General features: G+C 49.0%; 1 protein-coding gene across 3 annotated transcripts in view; it reads right to left on the bottom strand.

Annotated features, from left to right (window-relative positions):
* Positions 1-1865: 1865 nt before the first annotated feature.
* MN1 (MN1 proto-oncogene, transcriptional regulator) overlaps positions 1866-17192 on the bottom strand; it is a 44106-nt gene continuing 28779 nt past the window's right edge. The window contains exons 2-4 of one of the 3 annotated variants that reach the window (XR_012777698.1): positions 5171-9926; positions 4155-4275; positions 1866-3394 (exon numbers count right to left, since the gene is read on the bottom strand). Coding sequence is in view for 1 of the 3 variants with exons in the window: in XM_075515783.1 (XP_075371898.1) it covers positions 9742-9926 (185 nt within the window). In the remaining 2 variants the exon portion in view is untranslated. Of the gene's footprint in view, positions 4276-4367; positions 9927-17192 lie in introns of those variants that run through there. The other 2 variants (XR_012777697.1, XM_075515783.1) reach the window with 2 other exon arrangements.

The raw sequence follows: 17192 nt of genomic DNA, 5'->3' as shown, positions 1-17192 counted from the left end.
GTTTTAACATCAAATTTAGGGTGACATTTCAACAGCTTCTTTGTCTGTGGATTAATAACATTAGCCCCTAAAAGGACACAGCAAACATTAACCAGGGCTCACAGGTTTTCCCGTGTGCCAGTTTTACAGGTGGTGATATAAGGAAGATATAACAGGAAATAATGAGGCTAAGCGATGGCTCACCGGCCTCGCAGTGACCACGCGTCCGAGGCCAAGTGAGAACGTGAAGGAGCCTCGGTTCCCACATCCCGCATCCCACCCGTGCGCCACGCACCGTCCCAGGACCAGAGGCCACCGGGGTCCTGCGGGAGCTTCCCCGCACGCCCACCCGCCTGGGCTCTGCGGGTGACAAACCCGCCGCTGTCTGCAAGTGCTGGAAAGAAGGCGGTGTAATTCCAAGGCAGGCTCTACGGCCGGTGGGCTCTTTTCCCCTTCCATCACTTCTACAGCTGGGGATAAAGGGTTGTTTGGTTGGTTGTTTTTATTTTTTTTAACTAAAAGGTTAAGACCCCCTCACTGCTCTGTCAATTCTAGTTGTGCTGGTCAGAGCTCTGGGAATTAGAGAACAGGGAGCAATCCTGCACTAATTAACCAAAGATGACCTAAATGATTTTCTTCAGGTCTTGTCACCTCCACTTTCTGCGCTATCATTAATAAGCTCTGGCAATGTCTCAGAAAGAAGGATAGCTCAGAACAGACATCACCTCTATTTCCACCTCTGCCCAGCAGGAACAATGTTACAGAGTTTACCTGAGCAAAGACTTTTCAGACATTTTGCAAGCAAAATATATGTGATGTTATTGGCCATAAAGCTGAAACTGCTGGGGAGGCTACAAACTCTGGTCACCAAGCAGGAAAGTAACCGCTTCAGGCATGTAGCTTGGAGACTTTTGGAAATACTCAATTCATATTAAAAGAAACCCATCACAATTCCATTTTCTAACAAGTTTCTCGGCCAAAAGGATGTCGTTGACCCAAATTTTCATGCCTGTGTTTATTTGGTTTGCAGGGAAAGCGATGCTTTCTGCCATACTCTCATAAAACCAGCAGCAGTCTGTAAGCAGCTAGCACAGACAACAACCTGGGAAAAGGGGGTTTAAATGACTCTGGCGTCACACACAGAAGCCCACGAACAGCAACGCAGCACACGTTTCTGTCCATCTTTGCCACGCGTGTTCCTGCCGCGGCCCGAGAGGTCCGGAAGGGAGGCTCCGCGGGCGAACGGCTTCTAACTCCTAATGGCCAAACCCATCCGAGAGCCGTGCCGAGTGCTCTGCCACGCTCGCAGCCGCCCCGCTGAAAAGCACGCAGGCGGGCGACGCAGGGCAGAGCTGCCCAGAGTGCCGCCCGCCTGCTCGTGTTCCCGGCTGTTGGCGCTGCCGGGTGGCTGCGGAGGGGCCGGCAGATCTCAGCACACGGGATCCAGCTGTGCTGCCGATGGATCCCTGACCGCTGAACATACAATACATATTTATAGGGTCTCCTTTGTGACAGGAATGCCAAAGCCTCATGCAGAAAATAACTCAAAGGACATAATTAAATCAGTTAAATGGCTTGGGAAAAGAGACACGGCTAGAGCCAGATTTCAACTCTTGGCACGGTCTCAGGGCACAGGGAACAACGATTAGGAGAGCAAGAACTATAAAAGCTCTCTGACCAACTACTTGCTTTTCTTTAGTTACTAAACTATAATCCCTGCTTAACACTGACACAGACCAGAAACGCGCCTCTGAGCACAGAGCACCGGGCACGAAGGCAAGTGTTCGGGGTAAGCACCGTGCCAGCATCACCAGAGGTCATGAACATTACCAGATGACAAGTAAAGCCAGCACAAAGAGTAAGAAATCAAAGATCTATCAGTTTATTTTCATTTGTTAACATGATGCACAGTGAACAGTGAGCTCGTGCCGGCTTCTCGGAGCCAGGAGCTCGGAAAGGAGCAGTGCTGGTGCAGGAGGGGCAGCTCCGGCTGCTGGCAGCAGCAAAAGGAGCCTTTGCACACAAGCGAGAAATGGCCATCGCACACCGGAGGAGCTGCGTGAATCCAACTATTAACAGAGCTCGTGGCCAGTTTTACTGGAATAACTAGGGCAATAAAAGGGGCAGCGCCGTGTTACGCAGGCTGGGGGGGGGCAGGCTCTGGGGAGCTGCCCCACAGCAGCCGCTCTCGCCGCCCGGCCGACTGCCAGGCAGCACCGAGGCGGCTCCAGCCACGGCCACGCTGCAGGAAGGTCTGTCCCCTCCAGACAAGCTCCAGAGCCACAGGTGACAAGAGGAGAAAGAGAAATGCTGCAACAGAGAGAGGGCACGCTGAGGCGAGCAGGACGGCCCCGGGAATCCCAAGACAGCGTTTGGGCAAAGTGGCCGAGACCGAAGCTGCACCGAATGTCTCAAATGCCCAGCAGCGGAGAGGGTCCTAACGGTCTCAAAGTAGGGGGTCACCATCCCGCAAGCATCTCTGGGGATGGGCTGGAGAGGGTCAGGAGCCATCAGCGGGAATGAGGAACACCAGAAGCTCCCTGCCACCAAACCGGGCACCGGTCCCGCAGGGGAACTGGCAGCTCTACGGGGAGAGGGAAGGTCTCATCTTCGGTGGGTTTCCACTGCGAAGAAGGAACTGCACAGCTGCCAGGAACGCTGCTTGTATTTCTCTCTCAGGATCAAAAAGAAGTCCAAACTTAAAAAAACACCAATACTGAAAAAGTAACTTCAATAATTTCAACTGTTTTGAGCTGAAAGTTGGGGGAAAACATGCACACTACTTACTTACACAGCAAGGAGCAAAAAGCTGTGAAAATAGAAGATTCACCTCTCAGAAGGGTTGCATACAGAAAAAAGTAAGCAAGTTATTTATTGTTAAAGCTAGTTACAAAGTATCTAATGTGGAATTACCAGATTCAGTAAGAGAGAACATTTCAAAGCAAAATAGCTCTTTATACCCAAAATTAACAAATCTCTGTCTGCTACCTCTACACCTAGGCAACATAACAAGAGGTGAGCTCACATCTTTAAAGCAGATCACACTTCTCTTCCATACATTGTTTTGTCCCTTCAAGAACATTAAAAGCAAGGTTTGAAAATTAAGCAAAGCTTTCTCCCTCAACTGACTTGCAATGGCTCTCAAAACAGCTTCATTTTTCCATTTGTGCTTTCAGCGGTACAAAAAAATGTGAAGGGATCGGATGGAATACAACGCCTTGGTACTTTGTTTATGTTTTGATGCATTACGTACGAGTTACTAGATACCTAATTCAGCATACAGAGATGCTGCTGAGATGCGGGCACGGCTCGCTGGCTGCGCGGGAGACGCGGCGGCTCATCCGGTTACGTGGTGCAGCGGCAAGCGCAGTGCTGGGCTGCAAGCGCTCGACTGCTTGCTGCACCTCAGCGCGTGCTGAACAAATGGAAAGAAATACGTGAGGCTGAGCACCGCTCCTGTGTTTCCTGCGAGTATGGAAGATACGGAAGGTTGTTTCTGCATGTTCAGAAACGATGCGTTTGAACGTTGCCTGGGCTATTGCGCTTTCTTTTTTGCTTTGGAAAATACCATACGACATTTCTCCTGAAGGACCCCTTGGAAAACTTGCAGGAATGTGAAAGGATTAAGAGTCTGAAATTTGAGTAACAGAGATGAAGGGATTTTTAAAGAATCTTGGTAAGAGCTCTAGCCTGTTTACTTTTTATTCACAGAATTCAGCTCAAAAATCTTGCCAGAAGTGCTGTGGAAGATTCAGCACTCCGGCTTACACTAAGGCCAGGAGGAACCTCCTCTTGTACCAGGGATCCTCCGAAGCCGCCTCAAAATTCAGCTGCTGCTCCTGGGGAGGTTTATCTTTTCTCGTTGAGCCCCGTTTACTACAGAGGGGGTAGCTCAGCAAACCTCCATGGATTTGCTGTCTGTTGTATCAGAGGAGAAATGACTTTAGCTAAAAAGACGTTTCTGATCGCTCCGGTTAGTTCCAACCTTCACGATCTCCGTGTCCGTCACCGTCTGACCCAGGAGCGAGGGGCTGGATGTGGCTGCGGGGCGGCACCACGAGCTCCCACGCGGGGGGACCTGGGCTGCCAGGCTGCCGGAGCAGCAGGTCACCTTACCGCAGGGGAGAGGAATCGGCAAAGCCTGCGAGTGCCAGGAACCAACTGCATCCCCACACCTTCCCGTAGTCATCCGGCTCCGCGCGACAGCCCTGCGCGCGGGGGAAGCCAGTTGTTCGTGAGGATTTCCCCAGATCACGGGCAAAATTTGTACCGATCATCGCGAGGCCCAGGGTTTACCTGTACGTGAATAGTATCGTTTCACTTCTTCGGGGAAAAAGGACTTACTACAAAAATTAGCAAACATGGTATGAAATATACAATAGCCACCATTAACATCATATTTATTGTTATTTAGTTGCTCAGTAAAACATATACAGATATGTACAATATGCATGAATACAGAAGACTGCACTTTACATATTTAAAAAAAAGAAAGAAAAATAACACTCAGTTTCATGAGCTATTGTCACAGTCTTCCAACCAAGCATTTAAGAAATGAATTTAACAAGAATAAAAAAAAAAAAAAAAAAAAAAAAGAAAAAAGATAACAGGATTGCCTAACACACAGCAGAGTCAAGTTTTCATATTTTACATGTGCAATAACATTTTTCAGAAGAGTTTGCTATGCAGTACGGATTACCAGTGTTTTGAGTTTTTTTTTTCTTTTCCATGAAGCAAATTTAGTACAAAGAAATAACATCCTTTTGCTTAAGGCTGTTTTAAAGCTGTAATATTCTTGGGTAGTGAATAGTGATAAAGTTATGACTGCCAGAAATCACAGCCTGCAGTTTCATCAGTCAGAATCTATGAGTGGATGGACTCAAACCAACAATTTTAATAGAGAATTTCTAAGACAAAATTAGACTATTTCCTCCATTAGCCTTAAGCAATAAAGGAGAAACAATTCTATAAAAATGGGTTATGCTCTTATACACCATCCATTGAACAGCTGTGAATCTAGTAGTTGAGAAAACCTTACACTGCAGCTTAACAAAAATAATCAACATTTACCAGTTTTGTTTCTGTCTGCGTCCCCCCCCCTCCTCCCGCGCTCCCGGCAGCCGGCGCGTGTCGCTGACCTGCGCTCACCGTACCCCTTCCCGCCTCACGAGGGGTGAACGCTTTGCCGTACTGTTGGTGCCTGGAAGCCTCATACCGATTCCTGCTTTGGGAAGGCCAGCCAGCCTCAGAATGACCACGTAGACATACGGTATCTGAAACAGTTCCCTAAGCGACCCAGATGACGTAACTCTGATGTTCACTCCCTTCCACCCTAACCACACAATGAAATCCTTACCTATTTGATGAAAGTCACCATAACTAAATAAAAAATGAGTCTAAACCCTCTCTCGCTGATGCTCTAACAACCGAGCTAGAATAGCAGAGAACTAGTAACCCTAGGAAAAAGTGATCTGGAGAAAATTCGCAAGAGTATTTAATGAATAAGGCCTATCCTTTCCTTTTTTTGGCAAAGAGAGATTTTATCACTCCTCCCAATTTAAATGCAAGGGAGATTTTGCTCCGTTTGCTACCGCGTTTTAACTTGAAGACTAAGTGCAGAGTTTCTTTTCACAAATACCAAAGGGGTCGGCGAGCTGGCTCAGGAGGGCAGCGACATCCAGGCCCCCCCAGCACCTGGGGCACGGGGCTGCGTGGGGACCCCAAGCGCCAGGCAAGGCGGGGAGAAGTCTCCAAAACAAATGCGACGCCGCATTTTTAGCTGTTGTTCACAACACAAAGCAAAGATTGTGCATATCTTAATGGCACATTTACCACAGGTCTTTGACTTCTTGGCACAACGTCCCCCCTGTCTGGAAGCCACGTAGGACAAGCGGGTACGAGTTTACGTTATTCTGGCTTCACTCGGTCATTTGGGGAACACGTAGCTCATAGAATTCCACCCTCTGTTGCGGCGGCTCATCCTCCCAAGGAAGCAAGCCTCGAGCCGTGCGGCTCAGCAACGAGGGCTGCGAGCAGAGGGCAGACCTCGGGTAGAGCTCAGCTCATGCCCCCTTCGACCCAGCTCGGGTTGATGCTGTCTGTGCCTCAGTTCCCCTCTACAAAGGAGTGCAACTTACCTCTTGCACAACAGGCTTTTACCTACAGCTCTCAAACAGGCTTCAGTTGGAAGTAGTATTATTGAGAAACTTAAATCATTTCGATTCTTACCATGCGGGGCTATGCTGATATTTCATATAAGTTAAAAAAAAAACAAATCAGTGCATTCAGTGTCAAATTAATGGAGAAAATGAGTACAATGAAATTACTGCAGGCAACACAAGCTTTGCGACAAAGCTCCAGCCTTCTGCATATGCTCTCAGTACCAAATACACCAGGTTATGAGCATGAAGTGATGCTTGTCCTGGTCAGTCATATGTACCGTTTCCGTTCTGATCTTTGGCAAAAAGCAAAGAAACCATAAAAGCGCAGGTCGGTCCTGGCATTGCTAACAGCTGCCCCGAGTAGAGCTCGCAACGTCTCCTTTTGCTCAGTTGATAATGTCACTTAAATTAAGCAAGATCAAATGGGTAGGAGGTCAGCAAAAGGATTGCATGTGTCCGTATTATTCAGCAGAACTACATGGACAACAAGGCCCAGAAGACAGTCAACCACTGTTTTTAACTCCTCACTGTCTAAAAATCCCGTCCTCCCCCTGCCTCCACCTCAGGGGCCCGGCAGTGCCAGCCACGCGGGAGCAGACCCCGCGGCGGCCGCGTGCCACGGCTCCCGCACTTCCACGCCGTACAGCTCGGCGGCTGAAGACACGTCCCCTGGCTTCAGTATAGCCCGTCCTCCTCATTTCATAGGATTTAAAACTGTTAGGATTCCATTGGTTTTTAAGGAATTGCTTCCACTTTCTATTTCTATGAGCAAGTGAAAACCTAAGTCCCAAGTGGATGAGAACAACAACTCCAGGAGAGAAGCCCAAGCTGCAGAGAGCAAACCAGAAGAAAAGGGTGGGTGAGACCAACTGAGTCACCGCATTTCTACTTAAAGGAGGATTTCTCTTTAAAAGTGATCTGAAATGTTTGATGCAGCGTTCAGGGAAAGGTCTCTTCCTGGTAGCACAGGGTGTGCATCCCTGACCTCAGGAAGCCTGAAAAACCTGTTCTCTTGAATGCAGCAGGAAAAACTAAAAACAAAGAAGTAAGCCATCGAGGCTGCACTCCGGTACAGGAATGCCACCAGACCATGAACTCTTCCTAAATTTTCAGCTCTAAGTGCTGAAACGCGGTATCGTATGTCTAGGCATGTGTTTCGCTGGGGTTACTCCAAGACCCACCCAGCTGGAAGGGGTAGGAGCTGCCAGGACAGGGTGGGAGCTGCGGACCGAACCCACCACGGCAGCCACAGACCCCCCCTCAGCTCAGCAGCCCCCAAGTGCTTTGCTAGACAGGATTTAAAGTTCAACACATATTTGGGTGAACTGGGACTTAAGAAATCACAGGCAAAGAGGCATCTTCCAGAGTGGGGGCTGACAATTATTATTCTACCAGGAGATATTTTACTGGGGACGGTAATATTTTATTGCAGGTACAGGGGAGAGCTCCAAGCTTTCGGTAGCACACGCACCTACGAGGTACAAAACATCCCATCCTTTTGTTCCAAACCAAGCGGGCGTGCGGCAGCTCCACAGCCAATTGCTCCAGGATGGGCAAAAATCCTCATCCTCGTGGCAGCTCCAGCTTCAATAAAAAGTAAAATAATATTGAAAATCGAGGTTCAAAACTATCCAAATGTATCCAAAGTCAAGTCGCTGACCAGACCCATAAGAGGAAATCAATCCATGCATGGTTAATAAGAGCACATTCAAATAACATTTCCAAACACTGTGAGCCTCTCTGAAGCCACACATGACCGAGAGTGAGGATTTCAGACCACCCCGTGCCATCGGCATTTTAGGCAGAATTTCCTCTCCATTGGTGTCTACTGAGAACATTACTTCAAAATAATTAAAGGCCCGGCACAATCATCAAAGATAAAATAGAAAGCAGTCTTCAAACTCCATCCCTTGAGGAGGGACACATTTTGTGAATTCTTGACAGAAGTAATAAATAACCCTAGAGAGGCTGACCTTTATTTCACAGCTAAAACCTAAATCTCCAGTGATGTTATTAAGCTTCAGGGAGCAGAGGAAAGCGAGCTGGCCTGAGCGGGGTGGGACGGCTCACACTCCTGCACTCAGAGGATACACAAATAATGGACAGCGTTACGTAAAACCACAGGAGTGTCGGATCATCGTGTCAGTCGTGTTTTTATCTGGTTTGCTTCCAACTTTCTTCTCGAATGAGTATTATCTATCACGAGCAGGAAAGTATGGTTTTCCTTTTATTGTGTGGATCCAGCAACACTGTTCTTCAATGCATGGCAAAAACGGGGCCTCGAATGAGTTCGGGGAGGGGGGGGCCTAACGCGGGGTCTCCCTGCCCTGGCAGATTAGGAAACGCTGACCTTGGGCATACAGCCTCCCGCATCCCCCTGCTTGGGCCGTCCCCCGACCGCTGCCACCGCACCGGGACGGCCGTGGCGGGAGCCGGGGCGCCCCGCAGACAAGCGCATGGGACGCTGGACCCCGCTTCCCATCGACGGTGTCTTCCTTCAGCTAAAAATGGGTGAAAAATGGGCAGGGCGCGGCCGTGCCGCCTGGCAGGGCTTCGGGGACACCGGCCACAGCTGGCGACGGACCCAGCCCCAGCCCCAGCCGCGCCGCGGGCGCTGGCTCCTGCGCCGGGACACCGCGCCGTGGGACAGCGCACGCAGGAGGTGCACGGTGGCTCTGGGGGAGTTTTTTCTCCAGCAGTGATAAAGTGGGACCCGTGGGAGCATCACCAGGACCAGGAGGCTGCGGCCACGCTGGGGAGCACCCCCCGCTCCTCCTCGCAAGCAGAGAGGGAGCCTGGGCGTTCGGTGGAGGAGATAATGACTCTGAATTATTAAGCAAACTTCCTGTTAGACTTATTTAGAAAAACTTCTCTATACCTTCCCCAGCTGTGTCTGAACCAGCCCGTTCATGACAGAGCTCCGTCTCTGGGCTTCACCAAGGTAAATACAGGAACGACTGTCCTCGCCTCGCAGGGGGAGGCGGAGAGCAAACAAGGCTGAACGTTATTAATAACAGAACATAATTTTCTCAGGAAAGGGCAGGCTCGTTGCCTGAATATTCAACAGAGCATTAACTGTTTGGTTTGCATGTGACTGGCAAAAGCTGGGTGTCAATATAATATATAATATAATGATGACCATTTCACTTTAACCGGCGTTTATTCCTGAACTGCTGTTCTTCAGGATCACCATTGTAATAAGCACTGAACAAAGCAAAACAAAAAAAGAAAAACAAAGCAAATGAGGAAGAAAAGGAGGAGGAGGAGGAGGAGGAGGATCTTTGTCTTATTATGACATACGTGACTTGGACATACGCTGAGATGAAAAAGGAAAAGGCCTCATCTATAAATGTATGCCAAGGTTACAGAATAATGGGAAAAAGTGGTCTAGCAGGAAAATCTTAAGCAAAAGTGTGCTAACTGCAGAAGGGTTAACACTGGTAACATACTGTGGCAGAAGATTAAAAAAAAGTTGAGGTTTACTTTAAATTAACCCTTTCCAGTCCATATGCCACTAAGCAGGTACCAACCTAGAAAAATAGTCCACCTAGCAGTAGCGGCCCTTTGAAATTAAAAAGAGAAAAAAAATAATTTCTTTTGTTCAAGTCAGGGCGGCCACAAAAGTCCCAAATCTGTTGGAGATGTCCGAGTGCAGGGACCTCCACGTCGGCACCGCAGTCCGGCCCTTCGCCTCGCCCACGTCGTCCGTGCAGTGGACCGAGAGGCACTGCAGGTGGCTGCCGGTCTGCGCCGTGGCTGAGGTCTTGCTCGGGGGAAGGTCGTGGGCTGGAAAGGGTTCACAGAGAGAGCGTTAGGAGAACCGTGCAATGCAACCCATCAACTCACACAAGCGGCAGCATGTGGGGAGCGTCTCCGCACCCGCCTCTGCCCCGCCGGCCCGCGCCCCGGCTCCTGCACCCATGGCATCCCCTGGCTCGGGGACCCCGCCACTGGTACAGCTCCCTCTTCCCACCCCGCAGCAAGCTTCTCCAGCTGATTTTTCACCGTGCCAGAAAAACACCAAAAATATTCGCTTTCGCATGCACTTGTTTTAAAGGAAGCCATCAACACGTTTGAACGCTGGGGACGTATACACGACTGACGATGTGTGTCCTGGATCGTAGCACAACTGGGAGTTTTCACTCCCCGCGCACCCTCCGCTATTTGAAATCGATACTGAAACTCCCCCAGGCAGGAAACCAGCCCCGAACCCTCCGTGTCCTCCAGGTCGTTCCCATTGTCGGTCTCTTACGGGCACAGGTCTCCCTGTTCACCTCTCTTAATGGAGCACCACGGTAACATTTTTCTTATAATTTCTTCATTTTAGGACTTTGTATGATCTTTAGCCACTATTAGTTTCCATTAACCACAGAAATTAAAGAGTTTAACTGAACCATCCTAAACGATGTCCCGGACCTTTTTCCTCTGGATTTCACAGTTAATATGACGAGTAGCTAGAATTGTTCCTTCCAAAGTGTACTACCATGTACTCATGACTCATTCCCACTGTCACTCCATTATTTTTCTTTGCTTCCATTCTTAATACTTTCAAGTAAACTCCTCTGTTGCAAATACATTTTTCTCATCTTCAAAACTTGCCTTGGTGCACATGCCCTCTCCCTGCCCGGCGCAGCCAGAGACATCTTTCTTTCATCACCTTCTTCCCCACTGAAATCAATCACGTCTTTAGTTCTTTTCCACTGCTTGTAGTCAACTCACCAAAAAAAGCCCAAAGACAAAACCCCCCAAACTTCAGCCCTCGCCTTGTAACTCCTCACGGTCCCAACAGCCCCTCCGCGGGGTCCTTCTCACAGCCCCTCTGTAACGGCCAGGCGGCGGCTGTCGTCCGCCCCGGCTGGGGCTGGGCAGCCGGCGCAGGCGGGGGCTCGCTCCCCTCTCCCCAGGAGGAGCCAGCCTGCCAGCCCGGGAACACAGAAAACCCTCTCAGAGCTAATGCACCCCCAGGAAGGCCACTGCTTCTGCCAGGGAGGATGCCAAGCTGATGCAGACAGCCCCCACCAGCCCTGGAAGGAGGGCTTTTTGTGGGATAAGAACAGTGAGTAAATAGAAGACCGGTGTAAGGCAAGACAAAAAAGCCAACAACATCGACAGGCAGCCTGCATTTCCTCTCATCCACCCTTTCATTCATATTCACCCCGAGCACAAGAGGTAAGACCAGACCCGCTGCAGCACTAGCTAATGCAGGGACCATAACGTCTCTGATAGACCCCGAGAGTTCCCGTCGCGCAGGGCTGAGGGTGATGCTAGAGCATGCCAAAGATGCCCAAAAACGGCTGTGAACATTTAACCTCCTTAAGACTTTTCTTCACATCATCTTCCTTGTGTCCCACAAAGCCGAGCGGTGCGGGTTTACCACACTTCGTGGGGCAAGTTGTATTTCTTTCACTTAACCAGCTGCTACACCAGATACAAACCAGGAGCTGAACAGCTTGTTACATGATCACAGTGATATTAAAAAAAAAATCTTAAACTAGTCTGGAAGTCCCTGGTTTAAACTAGAAAATGCTGTAAATGCTTGATTATAGCATGTCAGAGATGCTCGTATTCAAAACAGTATCATAACACCATACAGAGAAACTAAGTAGAACCCGGGGACACGATGCTATAAACGATGGGAGAAGGAACACGGCTCCAGAGCAGTGCTGCTGCCTGCTCAGCCATGCGCCGCATTAGTGCAACCATGTGCAAAATCACCACGAAGCTCCGTTACGTACCTCAGCCCAGCGCAGCGGCGCTCTGGGTTTGCATTTCTCTAGGACGCCCTCGCTCACTGCTCCAATAAAGAATCCAACATCAGCGGGTCAAAGATGCTCACGTTCTCTAAACTCCAAAGCGGATTACAGTCCCGTGTAGTTGGTGGTGGGTTTTTTTAGTCAGTTTTGATAAATAAGCAGTACCGAGGAGCAGAGCTGAAGCACAGAGCAAAGTTCACCGCGAAATACCCAAACGCAGAGCTTCAGCAGGCAGAGACGGCATTAGCGCAGCCTGCCTTCGCTCCAACGCGGGGAACTTCTACTCTTCTTTCCTGTTACCCCTGAGCCCCACCTCACCCCAGACCCTCTCCTTCCCCTGCACAGCCTGCACCGGCCTCTGAAGAGCGACAAGGGTTTTTACCTCCCCAGGGCGGCGTTTCCACCTCGGCCCTTAACACGAGGGCACATCTGTGCTGCGGAGCTGCTCCACGGGCAGCACGCTGCCGGCAGGGAACAGCACGGGCTGCTCCACCAGCACAGGGCCGGCAGCTGCGGTAGCGCAGAGCAGTGAACCCCAAGCTGACATTACGGTGCCGCTTCGGCAAAATCACAGGGCAAAAAAAGAGACTCCCTCAAGAAACGCTATTTGATGAAGTGTTTAAATTAATTAAATTTAAACATTAAACAAATTTAAACAAACAATTTAAACTTACTATCCTGAACGTAAATATACCTGAGTAACTTTTTATTTATAAAATGTTTAAAAAGGGGATTGTGCAGAGAATTGAGAAAGGAAAACGTTTTTCTTATTTGTATCTGTTCACATCCCTTACAATGCACACAGTACCCAATATTTTTTATTCTTAGGTCTCCCTGAACGTACAGGACATGCTGGTCTCTGTACAGGAAAAGCCAGCGCCTTGAGATTAGTCTTTGTGACAGCAGCTTTCTTCCCCTGCCGCAGAGAAAGAGGAAGGAGTCCCAGTGCTGAACCGCTGTCACGAGGGGCCCAGGGATCTCGGTGGTGTTTCTGCAAGGGGCATTTACTGCAGGGCTCCAGGAGACCGGCCCCTCGGCTGAGGACACCGACAGAAGAGGCAGAGACAGCGGTTCCCAGAGCAGGACCCAGCACCCGGCTGCGCGTGCTCGGGCGCCCGGCCGGGATCAGAGCCGGAGCTCTGCTGCGCTGCGCTGGCACGGGCAGCAACGTCTGCATCGGCCGTGCAGACACCCCTGACAGCCAGGACGGAGCAGGTCCTCAGCCAACGATTAAGTGAGGAAGTTCATATGCCACAAGCATTTAAAGAATAAAGAATCAGGCTTATTTACTTGTAAATCAGCAAATTATTTCTAAAATGTTTGCTGTGGATAAAATTCATAAGCAAAGTACTGATAAAGGAATCAATGCAAAATCTGTCCCACAGTGATGAACAGGATTTGTTGGCCTCAGGAAAACCCAAGTAAATGAGGTGAGCAGGACCTGATCCTAAGTTTACAAAGTTAATACTGATTGCCCCTGTCCGCATGATGCCTAACTCCACACCACTGTGTGGGAGCTCAAGCTCTCTTGGTCTGTTGTTGAAGAGCACAGAAAATGATGCATTCAAATCCAAAACAAAATCAGGATGAGAGCTTGCAGTAAGGCTTGCATTGGTACAAGTGTTCTCAAAGCCAATTTGGAGGGAAATATTCAGTGCAATTTACTTTTTTCCAGTATTTCTGTCTTGCCAAAGCTATGATGCTTTTCTGAAAAAACCCTTTGTATTAAAAAATTAAGTTGTGCTGATCCACCTGATGAGAATTATGTTCTTAAGCACGAGATACTGCCTGATACTTGTCCAAAATAGTAATAGTCTCCCGGCAGACCTGTTTCACCAGCCTTCCTCGCTGTCTCTCTGCCTCCTTCAAACCAGCAGTGCCCCAGCACCCGCCTTCTGCAGCGCACGCAGTCCTGAGAGGTATTGTTAGTAGAGACGGATGGGACTCAGCAGGTTAAAATTAGTCAGGTAATGCAAGATGGTGTCATCACGTCATTGCCTCGCAGTTGCCAAGTTTCAGATAAATCACTGTCAGTCATGAAGTACACCTAATTGAAAGCAAGGAATTTTCAAACACATTACGTTTAAACTGCACAACTGCCTCTATTAGCAACTACTGCAAGAAATTCGTGTTATTAATAAAAGCAATACCCCTCTAACAAGAGCCAACCTCCACATCCAAGATCTCGAGATGGTCTGGGTGGATACTTCCTCTCCAAACCGAAGGACGTGACACAACAGAACCTGGGGCAAGTAAAACTACCCGGTTCGCAGGATAGCGTGTGCCACTTGAGAACGGCAAATGTTGAAGTAGATATAAGAGATAGAATGTCATATGTAAGCACACAACGTGTTCACGTGGAAGGGACGAAACTCAAAGCAATAGTGACCAAAGACCAAAAGGAGTCTGGAAACGGCTCAACCGTGACGGCATCCTCACCCCGAAAAGCTGTGATCAGTGCACGCCCTGGCCGTGGCAGCCTTCGCGACTCCCGCACGCGACGGTGGGTGTTAAGCCAGGGAGGACCCTCACCTGCAGAGCAAAAGCCACCAAGCTGCTGCGACCGCAGCGGGGTTCCCCACCCGGCGCACCCAGCACCCGCCCCTCGGCGGCAGCACCTTCTCACACACCGCGACCGGGTGAAGTCGTGGTGGTCCCAAAAGCCAGTTATGGCACAGATCGAGCTTAAAATTCTAGCACTGGAAACTATTTCTTCCTTCTACTTCCATTATAATGGCCTGTCCTACCATTATCCTGTCCAGAGCAGCAACCCATACTCTGTATTTCAGAGGAAGATAAAGACGAGGCAAACCCACCACTGTGTATCCCGGCCAACTGTGCAAAATTGCTCACAGCAGAGAAAATTCCTGCAATAATCGCTGAATGCCCTGGAAGTTAACATGAGGTTTGATTAATATTATTAGTTCAGCTTGCGCACAGGCACTTCCAAGAGCCAGCCACAACATCTGGAAGAGCTGGGTGGCTATGGCAAAGAAATATTTGCAAACATTCACTGGAACATGAAAGTGAATTAAGTCCGGCCATTTTCACAGCCCTTACGTGCTTGTGCTCAGTCAATATTCCAGCAAGTTTGTTTACTGCAGTTCAAACTGTATGTTTTAGGTAAATATTTCAAAGTATTCTCTGAATAGTTTGCTAACATTCATCAGTTACAACAACATACAAAAGCAATGGTAAGAATTGTATCAAGCGGTTGGGACAAAAACGCCAGGCTGCTCTCCTGTACAGAGGCAGATGCATACACAGACAGCTTCACATTCCCAAAAGACTAAAAAAGCTTTTTTTTTTTTTTTTAATAGTATTAAAGTTTGCTTTTAGGTGAAAGCTACACATTCAGCTTTTGAACAGGCCTTACCCACACGAACACATTTCAATCGTTAAGTCCCAAAGAAACGAGCTAACAGGCAGAAAAGCACAGCCCATGAAAGGCTCACCCAGCCCTTCTCCCATGCCGGATCCTCTGCTCTGACCTTGCACATTTAGGAAGCTGCTCTTTCGTTCTGCTCTACTTTGCAAAGGCATGCGTGCCTTCAGAAAATAAAAGGTTGCTGTTTGTTTGCTTACGCAGCATTAACGGCAGTGTGGTAACCAACGCAGGAGCCTTGCCGCCCCTTGGCAGCCCGCAGCTGGGACCAGGGGGAAGACAAGGAGTTCTGCTCCACCAAAAAAATTCAATACACACACCACAGACTGCTTTTTCACATCGGCTCGGGAAGAACACGTTTCTCTCCAGTGAGATTAGATCCTGACACCGTCCTCGCTCCTGAAGACACCATGTATACACACTTTCATTCCCTCCAGCTTCCTTCTCACTCCCTTTTTCCTTAGCCCATGTTAAGCTGCTATGTAAAGCCTCTTCCCTCATGTAGCATCTTCGCACGCGTTCTTTAAAAATAAACATGGTCTCTTAACTGTGACGACCTCACCAAACACTACGCAAACCCAGATGTGTCCCGATTTTTAGGTAAGCTAATCCCATTAAAAACGAGTTCACCTGCAACGCCAGAATGCATTACATGCCTCGTCTCGTGAGAGAGGAGATTAATTGAGGGAGGGATGGTGTGTAGTCAAGGCAACGGTGGATGCTACACAGAGGCACCGGGAGTTTATGCTGCTCTTCAGGTGCCGCTCGTGTCATTCCTCTCATTTTTGCCAAAACCACCACCACCAAAAGGAACGGGAGGCAGTGACAAGCAGGAGCGAGAGCGCAGCCACAGTCTGGTAGGGGTCTGGTTGGGAATGGGTTCCACTCCACATTTCAGCGTTCCTGCGAGATTGAAGTGACAAACAGGAGGTGAAGATCCCTGGAACGGCTCCTTGCCCCAGGGCTTGTCCCTTACACTTCTTCACCGGCTCTGACAAAGCCTCAGCCGCCCGCGCTGCCCAGGGTCCGGCCGCCCGGCACAGCATGGCCCCACCGCCGCCGCCCTCGATGGCCAGCCGAGCGTGAAGCCCCTGCGTTGCTACTGATCTTGTTAAGGCGAAATCAGAGGATTTGGCCAAAAACACTATATTCCCTGATCAGAGATCAGTTTCCCCTCTACCATCTGATAACCACTCTTAAAGGATGCGTTAATAGGCTTCTGCTCACTCTGCGCCCGTTAAGCAGAGGCCGAGCTACCATAAGAGGGAATAGATTTGAGTAATGATCTCTTATGAGGCAGCAAACCTACATATAGTGTTTAAAATTATTCCCTTAGGACAAGATGTTTTTCACCAAATCTCCCACATGACAGTTTGACATATTGGTTCAGGCACATAGCTCTGCATTTGTACACAGTACAGAATCATCTTTTTCAGTTTTCAAGAAAAATAAGGTCTGAAAACATTTCATGTTTCCCTGCACACTGGACCTAGTCTCCACAGATTAATTTACTACTAAAATTGTATTTTTAAACACAACTAGTTCATTCGTGTTGATAAACAAATGAGCCATCGCCTCCCTCACCGCTGCAGCACTGCAAAATCCTGGACAAAGGCATTTTCTTGACCCGGGAGTAGGAGGAAGCACATGTTTTGCATTTGTTTATAAGCACAAACACGGCGCCTGCCCCCTGCTTACTCCATAAACTTGCACCACGTTCAGTTTTCTTCACCTCTGGCAACCTGCACCCCAATGAAAAGCCCCATCGGCTCCACTACTGAAACCTTCCCCTTACTCTGATTTTACTCCTTCAGTTATTTTTTGTAACCTGTGCAATTTTTAAAGCCCGTAAGATGCTTAAAGGTGCTACCCTCCCCAATACGAACAAATTTAAAGGAAGTCAGAAGCGTTCGC

The sequence above is a fragment of the Mycteria americana genome, chromosome 13 (genome assembly GCF_035582795.1).
Source record: "Mycteria americana isolate JAX WOST 10 ecotype Jacksonville Zoo and Gardens chromosome 13, USCA_MyAme_1.0, whole genome shotgun sequence".
NCBI lineage: Eukaryota > Metazoa > Chordata > Aves > Ciconiiformes > Ciconiidae > Mycteria > Mycteria americana.
The sequence above is the reverse complement of the archived record's forward strand: the minus strand, read 5'-3'. Positions and strand labels throughout refer to the sequence as shown.